The sequence below is a fragment of the Pelophylax lessonae genome (assembly GCF_965119305.1).
Source record: "Pelophylax lessonae genome assembly, chromosome: 3".
Lineage (NCBI taxonomy): Eukaryota > Metazoa > Chordata > Amphibia > Anura > Ranidae > Pelophylax > Pelophylax lessonae.
Window position 1 is genome coordinate 19,886,907 of NC_138770.1, and position 21,981 is coordinate 19,908,887.

The following is a 21,981-nucleotide window of genomic DNA, read 5'->3' on the forward strand; positions in this document are numbered from 1 at the left end:
ACACATATTTCCAGGCACGCATGTGTCAGGCACTGCTGACTCACTGATAAGCCTCCTATTATCCTCAAGCTTCCGGATGAAACTGTTTTGTCATCTTCATTGACGGATTTCTCATAAATGCCACACAGTTTGTCTCTCATCTCATATACACATTCTTCAACTGCATTTTTGGCATCATTTCGCTCCTTCTCGTTTCTGTCATCTTCATTGACAGCTTTCTCATAAATGTCAGACAGCTTGTCCCTCATAACCGTCTGTCCAATCCACCATGGAGGACCGTGATCCATAGGCAACTCAATTGGGCTAGTCTTAATGTCTTCAACATTCTTAAGACGCCTCTCTCTGCAATCCATAAATGTTTTCCACAAAACTTTGAGAACCTTTGCTTCACTAAGCTTTGTTCCAAGTAGGGACTCTTGACATCCCTCTGTGACTTGAGTTGCCTCTCCATACATCTGTACACAATCATTGACTTTTTGTTGTAAAAGGGAATGATCTTCCTTCTTGAGCTTTGCTTGCTCTAAGATGCTGTGCAGAGGATTTTCCAATTGAGACAACAGGCTGTCACACATTTCTTCAAAGTGACCCCTGTTCCTTTTCCCAGAGATATCAATATCATTCACCAAACATTTCATATTCATAGGCAGATCTGAAGCATTTGCACTCATCAACTTCTTAAACTTTTCGCCCTCCTGAGCGAGTCGCAGTAAAGGCCTACTATTTGATTTGATATTGAGTTTATATTTCTTGCCAAACTCTTCACAGAAGAAGCCAACCAGAACATCATCAACTTTCCTTCCACCAACATAGGGGTCAAAGGCAACAACACAGTTGAACCCAGCGATCTGGGTGGTATCCATTATAGACCTCCTCTCTGCATCAGTGAAGAAGCATGGAACTGCAACACATTCTTTTACAGGTTTCTTCAATGCACTTTCTGCTGAACTATTTGACCGCTCCAGGTCACCTAGTTCTTTTTCTCTATCTGAATTCCACATGGAATGCATCTCAAGATCACGATCAAACTTCTGCCACCCGTCTTTCACCAGTTTCATTTTAGAAATATTCTCTGAAAGGCACTTGAAATTCATTTGCTTCACGTTTTCACCAACAGCCTTAGTTTTCTCCACTAGGTGGCGTTTGCTTTTTCCTCCCAGATTTATATCACTTGCTTTAGTTTTCTCCGCTTTAGTTTTCTCCACTAGGTTTTCAGCCTGAACTGAGAAATCATCACATTTCTTACACAACTCCTTTATTTGCTGAAGTTCTAATGATACATTTTCCAATGCTTGAAGTTTTTGAAGGAACGGTTTATTCCAAAGGGGTGATTCAAGCCACGTGTCATCACATTTCTGAGGCTCACTCAGGACAGACCCCAAAACACTGATCCTTTTAAAAACTGCATCAGGCACACTATCCCCTCTTTGGGACAGATCCTCTGTTGCCTGGAATTCCTCTTCCAGTTCCTGCAACGGAATCTTCATCTCTTCTACTTGCTGTTCTAAGGCTCGCTTAGACTTTTCTAGCTCCTGAACGCTTTTCACAACATCATCCTTGGAGCTGACCAATTCTTCCATTTCTGTACGCAGCTGTTTAACACTTTCTAGTTCAGCCTTACACTCTAGAGCTTCCTCCAAAGAGCGAGCCAAGAACAGGGCTTTGCTCTCGTTATCACGCACCTCCGTTTCTGCACGTGCGCGTTCTTCTGCATATTTTGCAGACACAGTCTTCTCTTCACCAAGCATCTGATCAAACTTCTTTTTCACATCTTCAACACACTGTAATGAACCAACGCTTTCTTCCATGCGTTTTTTCATATCCGCTATCTGAGCTTGCAATGTTGCGACTTGCTCTGATAGGTTTTTCTTTGCTTCCGCCTCCTCTTTTAATTGTTCCAGGAAGCCATTTTTCTCATCTTCCATTTGTTTGAGCTTTGTGCTAAAACTCAGCCTTTGACACCTCTCTTCCTGTAAGAGTTCCTGCGTGTCTTGCAGCTGCGATTCCAAGATAGAAAAATCTTCCGCAATTTCTCTAGATTTGCGGTCTGCTTGAGAAAGCCGATTTGTGACACTGTCCAACTCAACCTGCAATCGGTTTGCCTTCTCTGACAGCTTAGCACACAATCGGTCACCTTCTGACACCTTGACTTGCGATTCCAGAAGCTGTGCCTCTACTTTTTCCCTCTTATGTTCACAATCTCCTTTTCCCTGCATAAGAGCCTTCACCTCATTGGCTAGCATCTGGGAATAAGAATGTAATTCTGCCACACAGGCTTCTTTCTCCTTTAACTGCTGCTGGACACGTTGGGCTTCCCCTTTCCAACTTTCACAGTCCGCACGCCATTCATCTACCACATTGCTCAAAGTAGTGAGCTCATACACAGTACTCAGTAATTTAGCCTCTCTTTCACTTTTCTCTTTGTCGCTGAGAGACAATGTCGCTTTCAGAGCAACATTCTGTTCCTGCGACTCCTGCAGGTCTATTTTTGTAGCTCCCAAAGACTGAAGACTTTTTTCCAGCTGATTACGCAACTCCAACATATCAGCCATACTTTGCTTCTGCAAAGTCTGAATTTCACTTTCCTTTTCCATGAGGATGGTATCTTTCTCCATTATAGTCTCTCTGCGTTTTTGCAACTCGACCAAAAGAAGAGCAGTGGATTCTTCCCACTGTAACACATGAGACTTGAGTAGTTCATTCGTTTCCTGCAAGTTTCTATGCTCCATTTTAAGCAATTCCAAGGCTTGTTCCTTTTCTTCCATTTTCCGTTGCAAGGCATCCAACTTAGCCCTGCACACATACTCGGTTTCCTCCATACCGATGGCCTCCATTGGCTGCTGGCGTCTCTGTTTCCAGCCTGCCATGCTCTCTTGATGAGCCTTTTGTTGAGCTGCAAAGCTCTGCTGAAAATCCGCATTTGCCTGCTGTTGAGCTGTATTTGCTTGCTGTTGAGCTGCATTTGATATAATCAGATGTTTCAACATCTCCTCCATTTTGAGTTTACTTTTCATCTGAGCACACTGCGTCTCCATAGCAGTTTCATCAGTGTTGCTAGGGACAACACCCTTCCTCTTTAGTAGACTCTCTTTAGGCATGGATGGGGCTGGTTCAGACGGTAACATCCCCTCCATCCATAGAATCCGGTCTCTCATTTCATCTATCTTTGCATTCTTCAGGCGTTTGGACCGCCCCATCTTCAATAACTCCACAAACAAATTTTTCACAGTCCAGCAAACAATTTTCAGACCACTGTCTCTTCAACACATGTAGTTTTTCTCTCTCTTGCAGGATCTCTTTTCCTGCGCACACAGTTTGTGCAGTCACTTGCACCAGACACAACAAAGTTCATCAAAAAATTTTGAGACCCCTGTCTCTTTAAAACACTTTTTTTTTTTTTTTTTTTCTGTCAGGATCTTCTCTCCTGCACACATAGATTGTGCAATCTCATGCACCAGACAAAGTTCATCAAACATTTGCACTTCCTTGCAGGGATCTTGCTGCTTCTGCCCACTGCATACCTCCACCATATGTGAGGGATTAGCTCGGTGGCGGGTGTGGATGACCCCTTGGGGGGTGTTTTTTCCCAGAGAGGTAGCCGACAAGTGCTTGCAAACAAACAGTGTGGTTTATTAAATGGTGTTTTCTTCACCAGGCTGTATGCAGCAAAACATCCAAAATAAAATAAAACAGAAAATAAATCCTTGCCTCTGTGGGCGGCTACCTTCTCACAACTGGAACCTGCCTAAGTGTCTGTCTCCAACCTACCGTCGGGCAGACTTCCTTGTCCTACAGTGGACACTCAATAGTCCTTTTATAATAGTTTCACAGGGCAACACAGTCCTTTTGTTTCTTTCACACAGAAACACTTCGTCTTCTCACCTTTGAGACGTATTCACCCTTGGTTACCGTCCCGGGCACACATCACTCCGGGGGGTCTTCTCCCAGGCCCACACATCCTGTCGGGAGGCACACGCTGACTGTCCTCCTGCTCCCAGCCCACATGGCTTCAGGATGCAGCTTCTGGAGGCAGCAAACAACAGGAATTTCTCTGAACAAATTATAGAGCCTTAACTCCCTCATTCTGAACAGGTGAAGGCCTTTCAACTTCCTGCTGGCTAGCTCTGTAGCCAACACCCTAAATTAATTAATGGACTTCTCAATCAGGTGGAAAATGTATCTCCTTCCTGTGACTACATTCCCAGATTTAGCTGACTTCCTGTCACAATATATACATACATACATACATACATACACATACATACATATATATATATATATATATATATATATATATATATACATATATACATATACACATACATACACATATATATATATATATATATATATATATATATACATATATATACATATATACATATATATACATATATATATATATATATATATATATATATATATATATATATATATATATATATATACACATACACATACACACACACACATGTATATATATATATATATATACACATACACATATACACATATATATATATATATATATATATATATATATATATATATATATAGGGAACAGGTTCACATCTAGGAAGTTTCTATAACAGGAAGCTTCTAGATCACGTCTAATAGGCAGAAAGTGCATGCGCAGATCAGCAGACCAAAAGTTTCTTGCACACCCGCTAGATAAGCGACCCACCCAGCCACCATCCCCCATCCCGCACCCTGCACATTCACACCCCCTCCTTACCTTACACACAAATGCCACTATTTCGGCAGTAAACAGTGCAGGAGCCATGATGCACACTTACGACAGGGCCTGGACAATTTCCGGAAACGTGTGCACGCACCAAAAGTTTCGTTTCCGGTTTCATGTATAAATGTGAGAACGCGGTTTTGTATATTCGCGAATTCGCGAATAGTGAACATACACAACCATTAAGCAGATTTAACTTAGAAAAAGAAATACAAATACATACATTTGTGGACACCAGAAAACTTTATTTAGACACATGAAGACATTTTAAAAAAAAATTGGAAACATGCTGTTTATTACATTTGTATTTTTCAAACAAAAACAACCTTTGTACAACATTTAGACCATATACATCGACAAAGAGCCCATAATCAACAGATGCATGTGCAGATTGACAGAATTATGTTAACAGCAATAAATACTTACAGAGAGTCAACACACAACACAGCCAAATCTCACCTCCATAAATAACAAAGGGCCAAAAATGTTACCCATAAAGCATGTGACACACAAATATATTGGACCTCTTCGTAGGTCAAATCTTTCCTGATGTCTGAGTGAGCTATATATAATCCAAGCAAACACACACCCAGAATGGTAACGCCCAGTCAAAAAATTAACTGTGTGTGTCCTGTGTGTTTTGGAGCATGCTCAGTTGCCAAAACAAGGGAAATAGAAATGTATGTAGGTGTGTATAGTATATGTGAATTGAAAAAATTCTCTCTTGAAGTTTGCTAGTCATTATTTAGAATGTTTAGATACAGGAATACATACATATATATACAATTACGTGAGAGAGAGAGAAATATATATTTAGGTAAACAATTGAAACACACCTTTTGGGATTTGGGAAGTGAGATTGTGACAATTGACCAGATATGTAAGCCAACAATCTGACTCATCACTCATGAACATCCCTAAATTTGGCGTGGCAATTATATCAGGCGTTCTTATGTGCATTTTGGCTGGCGTTTTCACAGGCGTTTTGACATGCATTTTTTGGGCAGGCATTGTTATATGAAATCACCTACAAAAGCCCCAAAAACAGACCACAAACACGTACATGTGAACGTAGCCCGTTTGGGGGCGTTTGAGGGGGATTTGTCCAGCTCAAGGATCAGCTCCCAAAACAGGCAAAAAATCCAATCCTATTCAGTTCAATGGCCCCTGTTCCCATGTGAGCATTTTGACGGCATGAGGAAAACACCCAACGCTCACTGAGAAATAGCACAATGATTAGGGAGTCTGCCTTCCTGCTGTAGGTTTGTAAGTTCGAATCCGGAAGGTGCCCTCTGTATGGGCAACACTTGGATATCTCCAATCCTCCAAATGTTGACATCATTAATTTTGTTCATGTTTGAAAAAGGCATGTGTATCAGCAAACTTTTAATCTAAAGACATGAACAAAATACAAAAGATGCCACATAAAGTCAATATGTAGCAATATTGTGAGCTAAAGCTCTATTTGTTTGTTGGGCATACTTTGCTAATTAGCCAAGTATAAGGGATATATATATATATACCTTCAGTTAAATGTGTAGTAAAATGGTAACACTTGGCCATACCCATATGGAAGAAAAGGTAGTATTTGCAATATATTTCTAAAAACATTCTTTGGAAACACATAAAATATTGTCAAAATTGTGACATTTCCTTGATATGTGTGAAATGCTAATAATCTTTCTTTGAAATATGTTTTACATCTATTTTTTTTCTATCTGACGACCAATTCCCCAATGTAATATTTTGTGGGTTTTTTCAGAGAATGTGGAGGTTCTATATAAACACTGTAGATTTAACTGCTATGATTTCGGAGTTAGCAGGAAAGGTGTATGGAATGTGATGGTGTTTACTAAAGGATCCCTTGTTGGAAGTGTGCATGTTTTTCCAATTCCGCCGGTTTTTGCCATTTTCTATGGGCGAGACAGCGGATTTGCAAGCGGTATTCAAAAAAAAATTGACCCAAAATCGCGCTGGCGAAATTTTTTGAGCCTATTTGGCGTTGCGCATGCGCACATTCGCGCGTTCGCAGCTCGCGGCTGGAGGAGCTGTTTAACCTTTCCACACTTTCGCAGATATCTCTCTTTCTAAGTCAGTTTTTGAGATTTTTTAAACGCAAGTCATCTCCAAATTGACTTCCACACCTTCCACAGTGATTTGGGATTTTTGGGGGTACAGGGGAAAATTTGGCTAAACTTTAGTCGAGCTTTTAGCTGGCGTGGTTTTAAGTCGCGCTCTGACCATATTGCATCTTAATAAATCTCACACTAGGCGCTATTTTCCGCCCGCCGTTCTTTGAATGCCAATTTCAGACTTAAATAATCGCCGGTTCGCAAAATCCCGCCGAAACGCCAATTCGCCGTACTATGAATCAGGCCCAAAGTGTCATTTCTTCAGTGTTGTCACATGAAAAGATATAATAAAATATTTACAAAACTGTGAGGGGTGTACTTACTTTTGTGAGATACTGTATATTAGCTTATGACTTTAGCTGAAAACCTCTGATGTAAAGTCTAGTAATATCTAATCCTCGCTAATAATGACTCAATATTATAATAACCGGACCCCTTTAAGACAGCCTGTGCTGAGGTCCCTTTCCTAGCAAGGCCTTGCTAAGTCTTCACCGGCAGTTGGAGCTCTTATCACTCTTCAGCGTGATATTTGTAATCCCAGGATAATAGTGTATGTATGTTCCTATCTGCAGTAAGTCTGTCATAGATGAAGATTTATACTTGTGACTAGGATGTCACCAGGCACTCCTCCGTCTGTCAGTGTCCCCCTGTGATTCTCCTGCAACCCAGGCGATGTCCTCTCCCACGATCCTGCGTCACTAGGGATGATCGGCGCTCGGCTATCCCGGTCAGTCAGTTCAGCTTCACCCGCTATCTACTCAGCCCCACTGGATCTATCACCGCTGTGTGATTACCAGCATCCGCACCACTGACGATGGGCTCCGCTCTCTCTCCAGGCTGCACGCTCTGGGCCTCCGTCACCAACAGTGTCCCAGCACACCTCTCAGGCTCACCGAGTCCCGGAAGCAAGCGAACGCGCTCACTGTCTGGCAGATAGGTTTGTTGACTCTCCCATGATCCTCCACTCGCCTCCCTGGGAGTATAGTTTCCTCGGCAATCCAAACAACAGTCTGTATGCAGTTTAGAACTAAATCTCCCACAATCCAGTTCACATACTTCCTGTGAAAGCGATCCTCTTCTGCAAGCAGCCCTAAAGGGACACTCTAACAACCTCAAAATAACGGCAAACCTGAATATATATATACATGTTATATATATACTGTATATATGGTAGTCCGATCCCAGCTAAGTGTAGTATCCTGGTTAAAGGGTTTTAATAGCGAAGGATTAAAACACTCACAAGAGGTAAAATATACAAGTGCTCATTTGGTGTCAGAGTCTGAGAACCATCCTGCAGGACCGCTGTCATCTGTTCCGGCTGCTGAGCAGAGAGATGGCCAGAAAGAAGCCACGCTAACCAGCATGGAAGGCACAGCGGAAGTACCGTCACCGGAAGGATAGGAGGTACCAGACGAGAAGATAAGCAAGGCTACGCAGTCAGAGTATTTGGCTTCTTCTACAGGACTTTCCTCTTAGTCTATACAGAGCCAGTCACAAGGACAGCAGCCATAGGTGGTCCTGTGCATTCCTTTATTGTACCCCCATAACCAAAGACCAGTGACGTTTTCTGGATTTCCCTCTACCCTGATCATTGGTATTTTTAGATATTTATTGCTGGCTGGACTATATATAATCTTTGTGTGCCAGTATCTCCTTTCTCTATTAGTAGAAACACAGGATCTCCATCTTCCCTACTAACAGAACAGCAATCTGCCTTGTTTACATTGGCAGACAACTGTTCCGGCTCTCTATGGAATGATTGCCGGGTACCGACGGACACCGTGTCCACCGGACCCGCTGATTGGCTCCTGCTGTGTCCAGCGGGAGCTGGGCGGCGGCGGAGCGTATGCCCACCCCAGACTTGGAAAAGCAGATGTGATTCTGTGCAGAACGGCCGCCCTACCACAGTACATGTATGTGGGTTGGTCAAAGCAGAAAGTCTCCCTGATAAAGAGGTTATGACCTGGTGGATTACATGCGGAACTCCTGGGCCCAGCTGAGGACATTTAGGACCTTAAGAGTGAAGATGTGGTGGTTGTCTCATTTTGGTTTGGGAACTGTGATAAGATTAGAACTCCTGGAACTGTTCTGGCCCCAGACTCGGAAATGCAGATGACGTACAGGTACGTGATTCTGTGCAGAACGGCCACCCTGCCGCAGTACAAGTATGTGGGGTGGTCAAAAAAAAAAATGTCTCCCTGATAAAGAGAAAGGTTATGACCTGGTGGATTACATGTGGAACTCCTGGGCCCAGCTGAGGACATTTAGGGCCTTAAGAATGAAGATGTGGTGGATGTCTCCTTTTGGTTTGGGAACTGTGGGCAGAGAAGAACTCCTGGAACTCTTCTGGCCTTAGCTCAGTGAGATAGAGTTTGGAAGACTAATGTCATAGACAGGTTGCCAAAAAGTTTAGGGCTTTAGAAAGGGCCCCCAATGGCTGTCAATGTGGTGCCTTCTCCACTCTCCATCTCACTAATAAAACCCCAATGGATGACTCTCTATGAACTGATCACATTCCAATCACCGATCATCTAATCATTGGTAAAAAAAGAAGACTCGGCACAGAATATTGTACGAAGAGTTTTTATTGTACAAGATCAGAATAAGCGATTACCACACAGTAATGATATGAATAAAATAAAGCTTAAATCTTTTATAATAGAATTAACAAATGTGTCAAATGTATTAATAATCATACATTGGTTGGACCAATAAAAAGCCGGCTAATTCAATAAATCTAAAGGAGCAACAACATGAAGCAACCAATAAAAAGGAAGATAAAGGGTTAACATAAGGGCTCCCAGCCAACCCCACTGCGGGTCAGAGGGCGATGCGGGTGTAAACCAACCCCGAGTGGACTGTGGTGGTTTCACATTTGTTTATGGACTAAACAGTTCCACCCGTTACAATCCAGCATCCATTTCCCGTAGTACCAGCAGGGGGTGCACTCTGATGTTTCATTATATTTCCTTTATTTTTACACTTTTCCACACTCTGAACATGAAAACCGAGCCTCTAATATAAGTGTGAATTCTTTGCCGTTTGAAGCTTACATAAGGAGTGAAACATTTCCCGCACTCTTAACATGAAATAGGACGCTCACCCGTATGAACTTTCTGGTTTCTAAGAATTAAACCTTTGTTTGGAAAACATTTCCCGCACTTGTAACATTAAAAAGGGCGCTCACCTGTGTATAAGTAGGTGTTCTTTCTTAGTAAAACATTTCCCGCACTCTGCACAAGATTAGAAACGTTCTCCTATATGAACTTTCTGGTGTCTAAAAAGTAAACATTTAAGTGCAAAACATTTCCCGCACTCTGAACATGAATAGGGAGGATCACCTGTGTGTATTCTCTGATGGCTAAGAAGGCTTCCTTTATTATTAAAACATTTCCTGCACTCTGAATATTAACAAGGAAGCTAACCTGTGTGTATTTGTGGGAATAGTGGTGCGCTTCAGGGGTTGACTCTTGTAGATCTCTATTTAGGTTGGTAAGTATAATGTGTACAAATCTTGATCTAAAAGTGCTCAGTATGGTAAATCTGTGTATACGTCTGTATTCCAAGGAATGAATGATAAAAGTGCAAATGCGTAGTGTCAATCAAAGCAATGTGTGTGTCGATAAATCAATAAATATCAAAATTCTTCTTGTCACCCTGAGGAAGTCACGTGACCTTGTGACGTAACGCGTAGGAGGAGCCCTATACCCGGAAGTGACGTTACAACGGAGCCCGATCTCCACAGCGGCGGTTGTTTTTTACATGCTGATTTTACTTCGCTAGAATGTAAGTGCGATCTGTATATTTTAAATAAATAAGCTTGATATACTGCACCACGAAAAGTCTTTGTTTCTGAGGCACATTAAGACCGGATAAGGAGGATAGAACTAGGAAAAGGAACCGGACAAATACCCATAGGAATTTAAGAAGTCTGCTTCAAAAAGGGATTAAGGATCCGGAGTGAGGCATACAGAGTCCATTGATAAGTCTGGATAGACACCAAAGGCATATGGGTCTTGCCTATAAGGTGAGAGGCTAGAGCACATAGAGGTGATACACAAGGTGAAGGAGATCACAGTCACTTGATTTAACCAGTGAAGCACGGTCACAAACGAAGAGTTCTTTTACACAAGTTTTCTTCGAAAGTTATTTACTTTTTGGACTATTTTAGTCAATATTGTTTATTTGAAGAATTGTAACAGAACCGTTCACAAGTTTTTTTAGCACCGTTTTATTACAACTAGCATGCAGCACTTTATTTGAGCACATATATATATATATATATATATTTCACCTTTTATGAACTGGATTGATGATTAACACTGTATTTATTGATTTTTTTATGCAAAGAAGAAGAATTTTGATATTTATTGATTTATCGACACACACATTGCTTTGATTGACACTACGCATTTGCACCTTTATCATTCATTCCTTGGAATACAGACGTATACACAGATTTACCATACTGAGCACTTTTAGATCAAGATTTGTACACATTATACTTACCAACCTAAATAGAGATCTACAAGAGTCAACCCCTGAAGCGCACCACTATTCCCACAAATATATTTTTTACTGTTTTAGTATCAGTCCCAGTGGCGCTGCAGCAGGGATTCTCTTGCCACCTCAGATAGCGCAGGGATCACACACACCCTTTGTTAACCTGTGTGTATTTTCTGATGCTTTAGAAGGTGTCCTTTTTTACTAAAACATTTCCCGCACTCTGAACATGAATAGGGAGGATCACCTGTGTGTATTCTCTGATGGCTAAGAAGGCTTCCTTTCTCATTAAAATATTTCCCGCACTCTGAACATGAATAGGGAGGATCACCTGTGTGTATTCTCTGATGGCTAAGAAGGCTTCCTTTCTCATTAAAATATTTCCCGCACTCTGAACATGAATAGGGAAGCTCACCTGTGTGTATTCTCTGATGGCTAAGAAGACTTCCTTTACGAATAAAACATTTCCCACACTCTGAACATGAATGGGGACGCTCACCTGCGTGTATTCTCTGATGTCTAAGAAGGACTCCTTTATCATTAAAACATTTCCCGCACTCTGAACATGAATAGGGACGCTCACCTGTGTGTATTCTCTGATGGCTAAGAAGGCTTCCTTTATGCATAAAACATTTCCCGCACTCTGAACATGAATAGGGAAGCTCACCTGTGTGTGTTCTCTGATGGCTAAGAAGGCTTCCTTTACGAATAAAACATTTCCCGCACTCTGAACATGAATAGGGACGCTCACGTGCGTGTATTTTCTGATGTCTAAGAAGGACTCCTTTATCATTAAAACATTTCCCGCACTCTGAACATGAATAGGGACGCTCACCTGTGTGTATTCTCCAATGGCTAAGAAGGTGTTCTTTATTACTAAAACATTTCCCGCACTCTGAACATGAATAGGGACGCTCACCTGTGTGTATTCTGTGATGTCTAAGAAGGTTTCTTTTTTCATTAAAACTTTTCCCGCACTCTGAACATGAATAGGGACGCTCACCTGTGTGTATTCTGTGATGTCTAAGAAGGTTTCTTTTTTCATTAAAACTTTTCCCGCACTCTGAACATGAATAGGGAAGGTCACCTGTATGTATTCTCTGATGGCTAAGAAGGCTTCTTTTCTGTTTAAAACATTTCCCGCACTCTGAACATGAATAGGGAAGGTCACCTGTATGTATTCTCTGATGGCTAAGAAGGCTTCTTTTCTGTTTAAAACATTTCCCGCACTCTGAACATGAGAATGAATTCTCTCCTGTATGGTATAAAGAAGATTCCCTGAGATGAGATGGCTTCCCGCACCCGTCGGCACTGTCAGATATTAGAGGACTATGTGAAGTATCAGGAGATTCCAATGATCTCCTCCAATGGTGAGGTCTGTCATGTATATTATGAGGAACGGGATTTACTTCTGGAGAAGATGCCATGTCATTATCTTCTGTAGTCACATCTTCCTCCGATGTCCTTCTATTCCCACCACAGAGTCCGTCTGTCAGAAGACAAGAAAAATTACCAAGAGTTTTCCACACTCATATACACTGCTCAACACTTTATAATCAGAGTATAGCATCAAGTCAGGGAAACTCCTGGGATATTCATCTGCTCAGTCAAGTAGCAGAGGGGGTTGCTAATCGGTTTCAGCTGGACAGGGCCGTAGAAGGTCCTTAACCCATCAGCAGGACCGGTATCTGCTCCTTTGTGCAAGGAGGAACAGGATGAGAACTGCCAGAGCCCTACAAAATGACCTCCAGCAGGACACTGGTGTGAATGTCTCTGACCAAACAATCAGAAACAGACTTCATGAGGGTGGCCTGAGGGCCCGACGTCCTCTAGTGGGCGCTGTGCTCACTGCCCGGCACCGTGGAGCTCGATTGGCATTTGCCATTGAACACCAGAATTGGCAGCTCCACCACTGGCACCCTGTGCTTTTCACAGATGAGAGCAGGTTCACCCTGAGCACATGTGACAGACGTGAAAGGGTCTGGAGAAGCCGTGGAGAACATTATGCAGCCTGTAACATCGTTCAGCATGACCGGTTGGGTGGTGGGTCAGTGATGGTCTGGGGAGGCGTCTCCATGGAGGGACGCACAGACCTCTACAGGCTAGACAATGGCACCCTGACTGCCATTAGGTATTGGGATGAAATCCTTGGACCCATTGTCAGACCCTACACTGGTGCAGTGGGTCCTGGGTTCCTCCTGGTGCACAACAACACCCGAACTTATGTGGTGAGAGTATGCAGCCAGTTCCTGGAGGATGAAGGAATTGATACCATTGAATGGCCCCCAGACTCACCTGACCTGAATCCAATAGAACCCCTCTGGGATATTCTGGTTCAGTCCATCCGATGTCGCCAGGTTACACCTCAGTCTGTTCCGGAGTTCAGTGATGCCCTGGTCCAGATCTGGGAGGAAATACCCCAGGACACCATCCGTCATCTCATTAGGTGCATTACCCGACGTTGTCAGGCATGCATACAAGCACGTGGGGGCCGTACACACTACTGAGGACCAATCTGAGGTCCTGCAATGACATTTCACCAAAATGGACTCGCCTGCTGCATCATTTTTTCACTTTGTTTTTTGAGGTGTCTTTGAATTCAGCCCTCTGTAGGGTGATAATTTTCATTTCCATCAAATGATGTGGCATCCTTTCCTTCCTAACCCATTACCCAGTACATACCAGTATAGATCCTAACACATTACCCAGTCCATACCAGTATAGATCCTAACACCTTAGCCAGTCCATACCAGTATAGATCCTAACACATTACCCAATCCATACCAGTATAGATCCTAACGCATTACCCAGTCCATACCAGTATAGATCCTAACACATTACCCAGTCCATACCAGTATAGATCCTAACACATTACTCAGTCCATACCAGTAAAGATCCTAGCGCATTACCCAGTCCATACCAGTATAGATCCTAACACATTACTCAGTCCATACCAGTAAAGACCCTAACACATTACCCAGTCCATACCAGTATAGATCCTAACACATTACCCAGTCCATACCAGTATAGATCCTAACACATTACCCAGTCCATACCAGTATAGATCCTAACACATTACCCAGTCCATACCAGTAAAGACCCTAACACATTACCCAGTCCATACCAGTATAGATCCTAACACATTACCCAGTCCATACCAGTATAGATCCTAACACATTACCCAGTCCATACCAGTATAGATCCTAACACATTACCCAGTCCATACCAGTATAGATCCTAACACATTACCCAGTCCATACCAGTATAGATCCTAACACATTACCCAGTCCATACCAGTATCTAGGTCCTGAATCTAGGGAAGCAGCTGGCAACACTGGGAAGAATCTCCATACTGAAGGAGAGCTGGGTACGTACCCCTCAGGTGCAGGCAGGGGACTGCACAGAGGAGGGTGGAGATACAAGGGTGCAGGCATCAGAGCAGAGTAGTTGGGTGACAGTTAGGAAGGGTAGAAGAGAACAAGGCACTTGTCATACTCTCACCACATGAGGCCGGCATTGTCGTGCACCAGGGCTGGAGCACCCCAATAAATACGCCCTGTTGCGTGATGTTGGGGAAACCAGTCAGGGACCAGCATTGCTGGAGCAGAGGGACGCCCCAAGCTGCCAGGGGAAGAACTCCTCCAGTAAGCGCGGGAGCAAGGGAAAGGAAAGACAGGTTCTGGTGGAAGGGGACTCAATTATTAGAAGGACAGAGAGGGCAATCTGTCAAAATGACCGTAAGTGCCGAACAGTCTGTTGTTTACCGGGCGCTCGGGTTCTGCACATCACGGATCTGGTAGACAGATTATTGGGTGGGGTTGGGGAAGACCCAGCTGTCATGGTACACGTGGGTACCAATGACAAAGTCACAGGGAGATGGAGAGTCCTAAAAAACGATTTCAGGGACTTAGGAGCTAAGTTGAGGAGTAGGACCTCCAAGGTAGTATTTTCAGAAATACTGAGAGGCAGCGGGAGATTAGGGAAGTAAACAAGTGGCTGAGGAGCTGGTGTAGTAAGGAGGGTTTCAGGTTCCTAAAGAACAGTGCTGACTTCTCAGCTGTCTACCGGCTCTTTATTAGGGACGGATTGCACCTAAATGGGGAGGGGAGGGTGCAGCTGTACTGGGTGAGAAGATGGCCAACAAGTTAGAGGGGCTTTTAAACTAGGTGATGGGGGGAGGGTGCAGATATAGAATTAGCCAGCTGGGAGCAAGGTTCAGGGGCACAAATGGGGACATTAGCGATACGGAGTTCGGAGTTCCTAAACCCAAGGTGGGTATGGGGAAAAAAATTGCAAGAGCAGCCTAAAAACAACATCAAACGAGGATATAGTATGTATCCAGACAAAATTACGAGGTTGGTGTACCAATGCTAGAAGCCTGGCCAACAAGATGGGAGAGCTGGAGCTGCTGATGAATGAGGAGGACTTACCGTATATACTTGAGTATAAGCCGAGTTTTTCAGCACATATTTTTGTGCTGAAAACGTCCCCCTCGGCTTATACTCGAGTCATCAAAAAAAAAAATGTCCCCGGCATGCCCGACGTGATCCGAGGCGCTTTAGATTTTAAAATGGCGCCGCCCGGCGCCAACATGTCACCACGCATGCGCTGCCGCCGCTCGGGACAGGTTGTGCACGTTGGGCTATTCCCGGGAATAGCCAAACCTATACGAGCCTTCCCGAGCGGCGGCAGCGCATGCGCAATGATGTGTTGGCGCCAGGCGGCGCCATTTTTAAATTGAAGGCGCCACTTGAACAGGTAAGTGAAACTCCTCCAGTCACACTACCTGCCATTATGCGGGGCTTCGGGCATACTACAAGGGATGCAGTGCTGTGGGCATGGTACACCTGTACTATGCCCGGAGCACTGCATCTCTTGTAGTATGCCCACAGCCCCGTATTCTCTTGTACTTTGCCCACAGCCCTGCATTCTCCTGTAGTATGCCCGCAGCCCTGCATTTTCCAGTACCACGTCCACAGCACTGCATTCTCCTGTACCATGCCCGCAGCCCTGCATTCCCCTGTACCATGCCCACAGCCCTGCATTCCCCTGTACCATGCCCACAGCCCTGCATTCTCCTGTACCATGCCCACAGCCCTGCATTCTCCTATACCATGTCCACTGCCTCTGCATTCTCCTGTACCATGCCCACAGTCCTGCATTCTCCTGTACCATGTTCACTGCCTCTGCATTCTCCTGTACCATGCCCGCAGCCCTGCATTCTCCTGTACCATGCCCGCAGCCCTGCATTCTCCTGTACCATGCCCGCAGCCCTGCATTCTCCTGTACCATGCCCGCCGTCCTGCATTCTCCTGTTCCATGCCCACAGCACTGCATTCTCCTGTACCATACCCACAGCCCTGCATTCTCCTGTACCATGTTCACTGCCTCTGCATTCTGCTGTACCATGCCCACAGCCCTGCATTCTCCTGTACCATGCCCACAGCCCTGCATTCTCCTGTACCATGCCCACAGCCCTGTATTCTCCTGTACCATGCCCGCAGCCCCTGTTTTGGGTCTTGTGGTGGTCCAGTAGCTGCTGCATTTGCCACCCTAGGCTTATACTCGAGTCAATCAATTTTCCCTTTTTTTTGTGGTAAAATTAGGGGCCTCGACTTATACTCGAGTACATACGGTAGATTTCAGAGACTTGGTTTGACAGCTCTCATGATTGGCTGGCGACCATTCAGGGGTATTCCCTTTATCGCAGAGATAGAGAAGGTAAAAAAGGGGGAAGGGTATGTCTGTATATTAAGAACAGTATACAGGTAAATATGAGGGATGATATTAATAATGGAGCTATGGACGAGGTAGAATTCCTATGGGTAGAACTTCAAAGGGAAGGCACTATGGGGAAAGTATTATTGAGCGTATGCTATAGGCCCCCAAACCAGAGGGAGGAGTAGGACCTCCTTTCACAGATTGGATTGGCAGCTAGTATGGGAAATGTCATTATAATGGGGGACTTTAATTATCCAGATATAGACTGGGCAGAAGGAACCGCACATTCATCCAAGGCTCGGCAGTTCCTAAATGTTTTGCAGGACAATTTCATGGGTCAGATGGTGAACGCACCGACAAGAAACAATGCAGTACTTGATCTACTGATTACCAACAATACAGACCAGATCACAGATATAGAAATACGAGGCAACTTAGGAAACAGTGACCATAGGTCAATTAGTTTCAGTATTAATTATAGAAATAGGAAACACAAGGGTAATACAAGAACACTGAATTTCAAAAGAGACAATTTCCCTAAACAGCTCTCTTTGCTAGAAAATATCAAATGGGATAGAGTGCTTCAAGAGCATACTAAACAAAGGGATTGGCCAGTGCAGTCCAAAGGGGAATACATTTAAAAGAGCAAAACTAAACCCTGTGTGGCTAAACTCCAACATAAAAATGCATATTAATACTAAAGAAGAGGCCTCCAAAAAATACAAGGGTGAGGTGTCATTGGCAGCATTCAAGCATTACAAAGAGTGTAATAAGAAATGTAAAGGCGAAATCAAGGCGGCTAAAATAGAACACGAGAGACAAATAGTGGAAGAGAGTAAACAAAAAACCCAAGAAATTCTTTAAGTATATAAATAGTAAGAAAGCGAGGCCAGAACACATTGTCCCCATAAAAGACGATGAAGGGAATCTGGCCACAGAGGACAGAGAGAAGGGGAAAGTGTTAAATAATTTCTTCTATTCAGTCTTCACAAAAGAATTGGGGGGCTACACTAACCCAGCTTGTAATGATAATTAAATAATACACCTCAGGAAGTACCGCCATGGCTAACAGAAGATAGACTTAGAACTAAACTAGAGAAACTTAACATAAATAAATCACCGTGACCGGATGGCGTACACCCGAGGGATCTTAAAGAACTCAGCCAGGTGATTGCCAGACCATTATTCTTGATCTTTATGGATAGTCTACAGATGGGTATGGTGCCAGCTGATTGGAAAAAAGCCAACGTGGTACCAATATTTAAAAAAGGGCTGAGATATATCCCCGGTAACTATAGGCCGGTCAGCCTAACATCATTAGTCTGCAAGATTTTGGAGGGGATGTAAAGGGACCACATACAAGACTTTAGTAGTGAAAACGGTATTATTAGTAGTAATCAGCATGGATTCATGAAAAATCATTCATGCCAGACCAATCTATTAACCTTCTACGATGAAGTGAGTTGCCATCTAGATAAAGGAAAGCCTGTGGATGTGGTGTACCTGGATAAAGGAAGGTCTGTGGATGTGGTGTATCTGGATAAAGGAAGGCCTGTGGATGTGATGTATCTGGATAAAGGAAGGTCTGTGGATGTGGTGTATCTGGATAAAGGAAGGCCTGTGGATGTTGTGTATCTGGATAAAGGAAGGCCTGTGGATGTGGTGTATCTGGATAAAGGAAGGCCTGTGGATGTGGTGTATCTGGATAAAGGAAGGCCTGTGGATGTGGTGTATCTGGATAAAGGAAGGCCTGTGGATGTGGTGTATCTGGATAAAGGAAGGCCTGTGGATGTGGTGTATCTGGATAAAGGAAAGCCTGTGGATGTGGTGTATCTGGATAAAGGAAGGCCTGTGGATGTGGTGTATCTGGATAAAGGTAAGCCTGTGGATGTGGTGTATCTGGATAAAGGAAGGCCTGTGGATGTGGTGTATCTGGAAAAAGGTAAGCCTGTGGATGTGGTGTATCTGGATAAAGGAAGGCCTGTGGATGTGGTGTATCTGGATAAAGGAAGGCCTGTGGATGTGGTGTATCTGGATTTTGCAAAGGAATTTGACACAGTTCCCCACAAACGCTTACTGTACAAACTAAGGTACCTAGGTATGGACCTAGGATAGAGTACCTGGATAGAGAACTGGCTCCAGGGGAGAGTCCAGAGGGTGGTAATAAATGGGGAGTACTCGGATTGGGCAGGTGTGGAAAATGGGGTCCCCCAAGGTTCTGTCCTGGGGCCAATCCTGTTTAATTTATTCATAAATGATCTAGAGGAGGGGATATCTAGCACAATCTCAGTATTTGCAGATGATACTAAACTAAGCATGCCAATATCTTCTATGCAGGATGTGGAAACCTTACAAGCAGACCTGAACAAAATAATAGGGTGGGCAACTACATGGCAGATGAGGTTTAATGTTGAAAAATGTAAAGTAATGCACTTGGGCATCAGAAACATGAACACAAACTACTCACTAGGGGGGGAACCTCTGGGTGAGTCTAGGATGGAAAAGGACCTGGGGGTACTGGTGGACAACAGGCTTGGCAGTGGCATGCAATGCCAAGCCGCTGCAAGCAAAGCCAACAGAATACTGGGATGTATAAAAAAAGGGATTCACTCCAGAAATAAAGAGATTATTCTCCCACTCTACAAGACTCTGGTCCGGCCACATTTGGAGTATGCTGTCCAGTTCAGGGCACCGGTCCTCAGGAAGGATGTGCCGGAACTGGAGAGAGTCCAGAGAAGGGCAACAAAAATAATTAGGGGAATGGAGGACATCAGCTATGAGGAAAGACTACAAGCACTGAACCTATTCTCTCTGGAGAAGAGACGATTGAGGGGGGATATAATATCAATGTACAAATATTGTACTGATGACCCGAGCATAAGGAACAAACTATTCAGAGAAAGGGAATACAATAAGACACGTGGCCACTCACTAAAACTAGAGGAAAAACGGTTTAACCTTAAAATACGTAAGGGGTTATTTACTGTCAGAACAGTAAGGATGTGGAATTCTCTTCCACAAGCAGTGGTTTCAGCAGGGAGCATCGATAGTTTCAAAAAACTATTAGATGGGCACCTTAAAGACCACAACATACAGGGGTATACAATGTACAACATACAGGGGTATACAATGTACGGTTAACAGCAAACACACACACACACACACACATCATAGGTTGAACTGGATAGACTGATGTCAACCTCACTAACTATGTACAACGTAGAGTATATAGTGCAGGGGTCAAAAGTATGTAATATACAACATAGAGTATACAGTGCAGGGGTCAGGAGTATGTAATGTACAACAAAGAGTATATAGTGCAGGGGGTCAGAAGTGTGCAAAGTACAACATAGAGTATACAGTGCCGGGGTCAGGAGTATGTAATATACAACATAGAGTATATAGTGCAGGGGTCAGGAGTATGTAATGTACAATATATATTATACAGTGTATGGGTCAGGACTCATAATCGTGGTATTCAACAATTACTGATGGCCTAAATGCTCACATGAGACAAGTTGCAGAGGTCCCACACCACTGCCTCCCATCTCCTGAGACTGAATACATTGTTTCTATGTGTTTATCAGATGATGGGGGATCTAGGTGGACCCTCCGTACTGCTCTCTCCTTTACCATAAAGTCTCCTCTTACCCGGTGATGTGAGGGGCGGCTGATTCTCCATCATGACGTCCTTGTAGAGATCCTTGTGTCCTTCTAAATACTCCCACTCCTCCATGGAGAAATAGACAGTGACATCCTGACACCTTATAGGAACCTGACACACACAATGATACAGTCACCATCCAGACACATCCCTTGTCTGTTACTGGATAATGTCCCAGAATTCCCAGCACCGCTCACCTCTCCTGTCAGCAGCTCCATCATCTCCTTGGTGACTTCTAGGACCTTCTGTGTGTTGTGTCTTGTAGGGATCAGGGATGGAGGTGGGGGGGTGGCCATGGGATTCTGGATTCTTGAGGATCTTGTGGTCATATTATGAGATCTCCTTCTTGTGTCATTTTCAGTAGATTTCTTCATTATTACTGTACAGCTCTGTGTTATACAAAGATAAATATCACTCTCCCACAGGGACGTCTTTATATCATCATGGACCCCTGGGTAAAGAAATGTACTGAGGCCCCTACCAGCCTGCTCAAATTTACTAAAATAAAAGAATAAATAGTTGATAGAATTAAACATATTTAGTACTTTCAATATAATAGATTTTATACAATAAAAAATACATGACACAAATCAAAGACTAATCAACACAGGGCACAGGAGAGTAGAAGGGCACGGTACAGAAGAGTAGAAGGGCACAGTACAGGGGAGTAGAGGGGCACGGTACAGGGGAGGAGAAGGGCACGGTACAGGGGAGGAGAAGGGCACGGTACAGGGGAGAGGAGGGGCGCGGTACAGGGGAGTAGGAGGGCACTGTACAGGGGAGTGGAAGGGCACGGTGCAGGGGAGTGGAAGGGCGCGGTTCAGGGGAGTGGAAGGGCGCGGTACAGGGGAGTGGGCGGGCACAGTACAGCGGAGTAGAGGGCCTCAGTACAACGGGGTAGAGGGCCTCAGTACAACGGAGTAGAGGGCCTCAGTACAGAGGAGTAGAGGGACACAGTAAAGGGGAGTAGAAGGACACAGTACAGGGGAGAAGAAGGACACAGTACAGGGGAGAAGAAGGACACAGTACAGGGGAGTAGCAGTATACAGTACAGGGGAGTAGAAGGGCACAGTATAGGGTAGTAGAGGGGCACAAATCAGGGTAGTAGAAGGGGACAGTACAGGGGAGTAGAAGGGCACAGTATAGGGTAGTAGAAGGGGACAGTACAGGGGAGTAGAATGGCGCAGTACAGGGGAGTAGAATGGCACAGTACAGGGGAGTAG

The 21,981-nt window shown here is 44.0% G+C and overlaps 2 protein-coding genes across 2 annotated transcripts in view; one reads left to right on the plus strand and one right to left on the minus strand.

Annotated features, from left to right (window-relative positions):
• The window catches only part of LOC309548816 (uncharacterized protein), a 530,695-nt gene that overhangs the window by 478,128 nt on the left and 30,586 nt on the right, over window positions 1–21,981 (plus strand). The window lies entirely within an intron of this gene.
• LOC309550241 (uncharacterized protein) overlaps window positions 11,532–21,981 on the minus strand; it is a gene marked incomplete at its 3' end in the record, with an annotated part of 240,442 nt that continues 229,992 nt past the window's right edge. Inside the window, exon 8 of the mRNA XM_082250652.1 lies at window positions 11,532–12,544. Within this exon, the coding sequence (XP_082106778.1) occupies window positions 11,532–12,544 (1,013 nt within the window). The remainder of the gene's footprint in view (window positions 12,545–21,981) is intronic.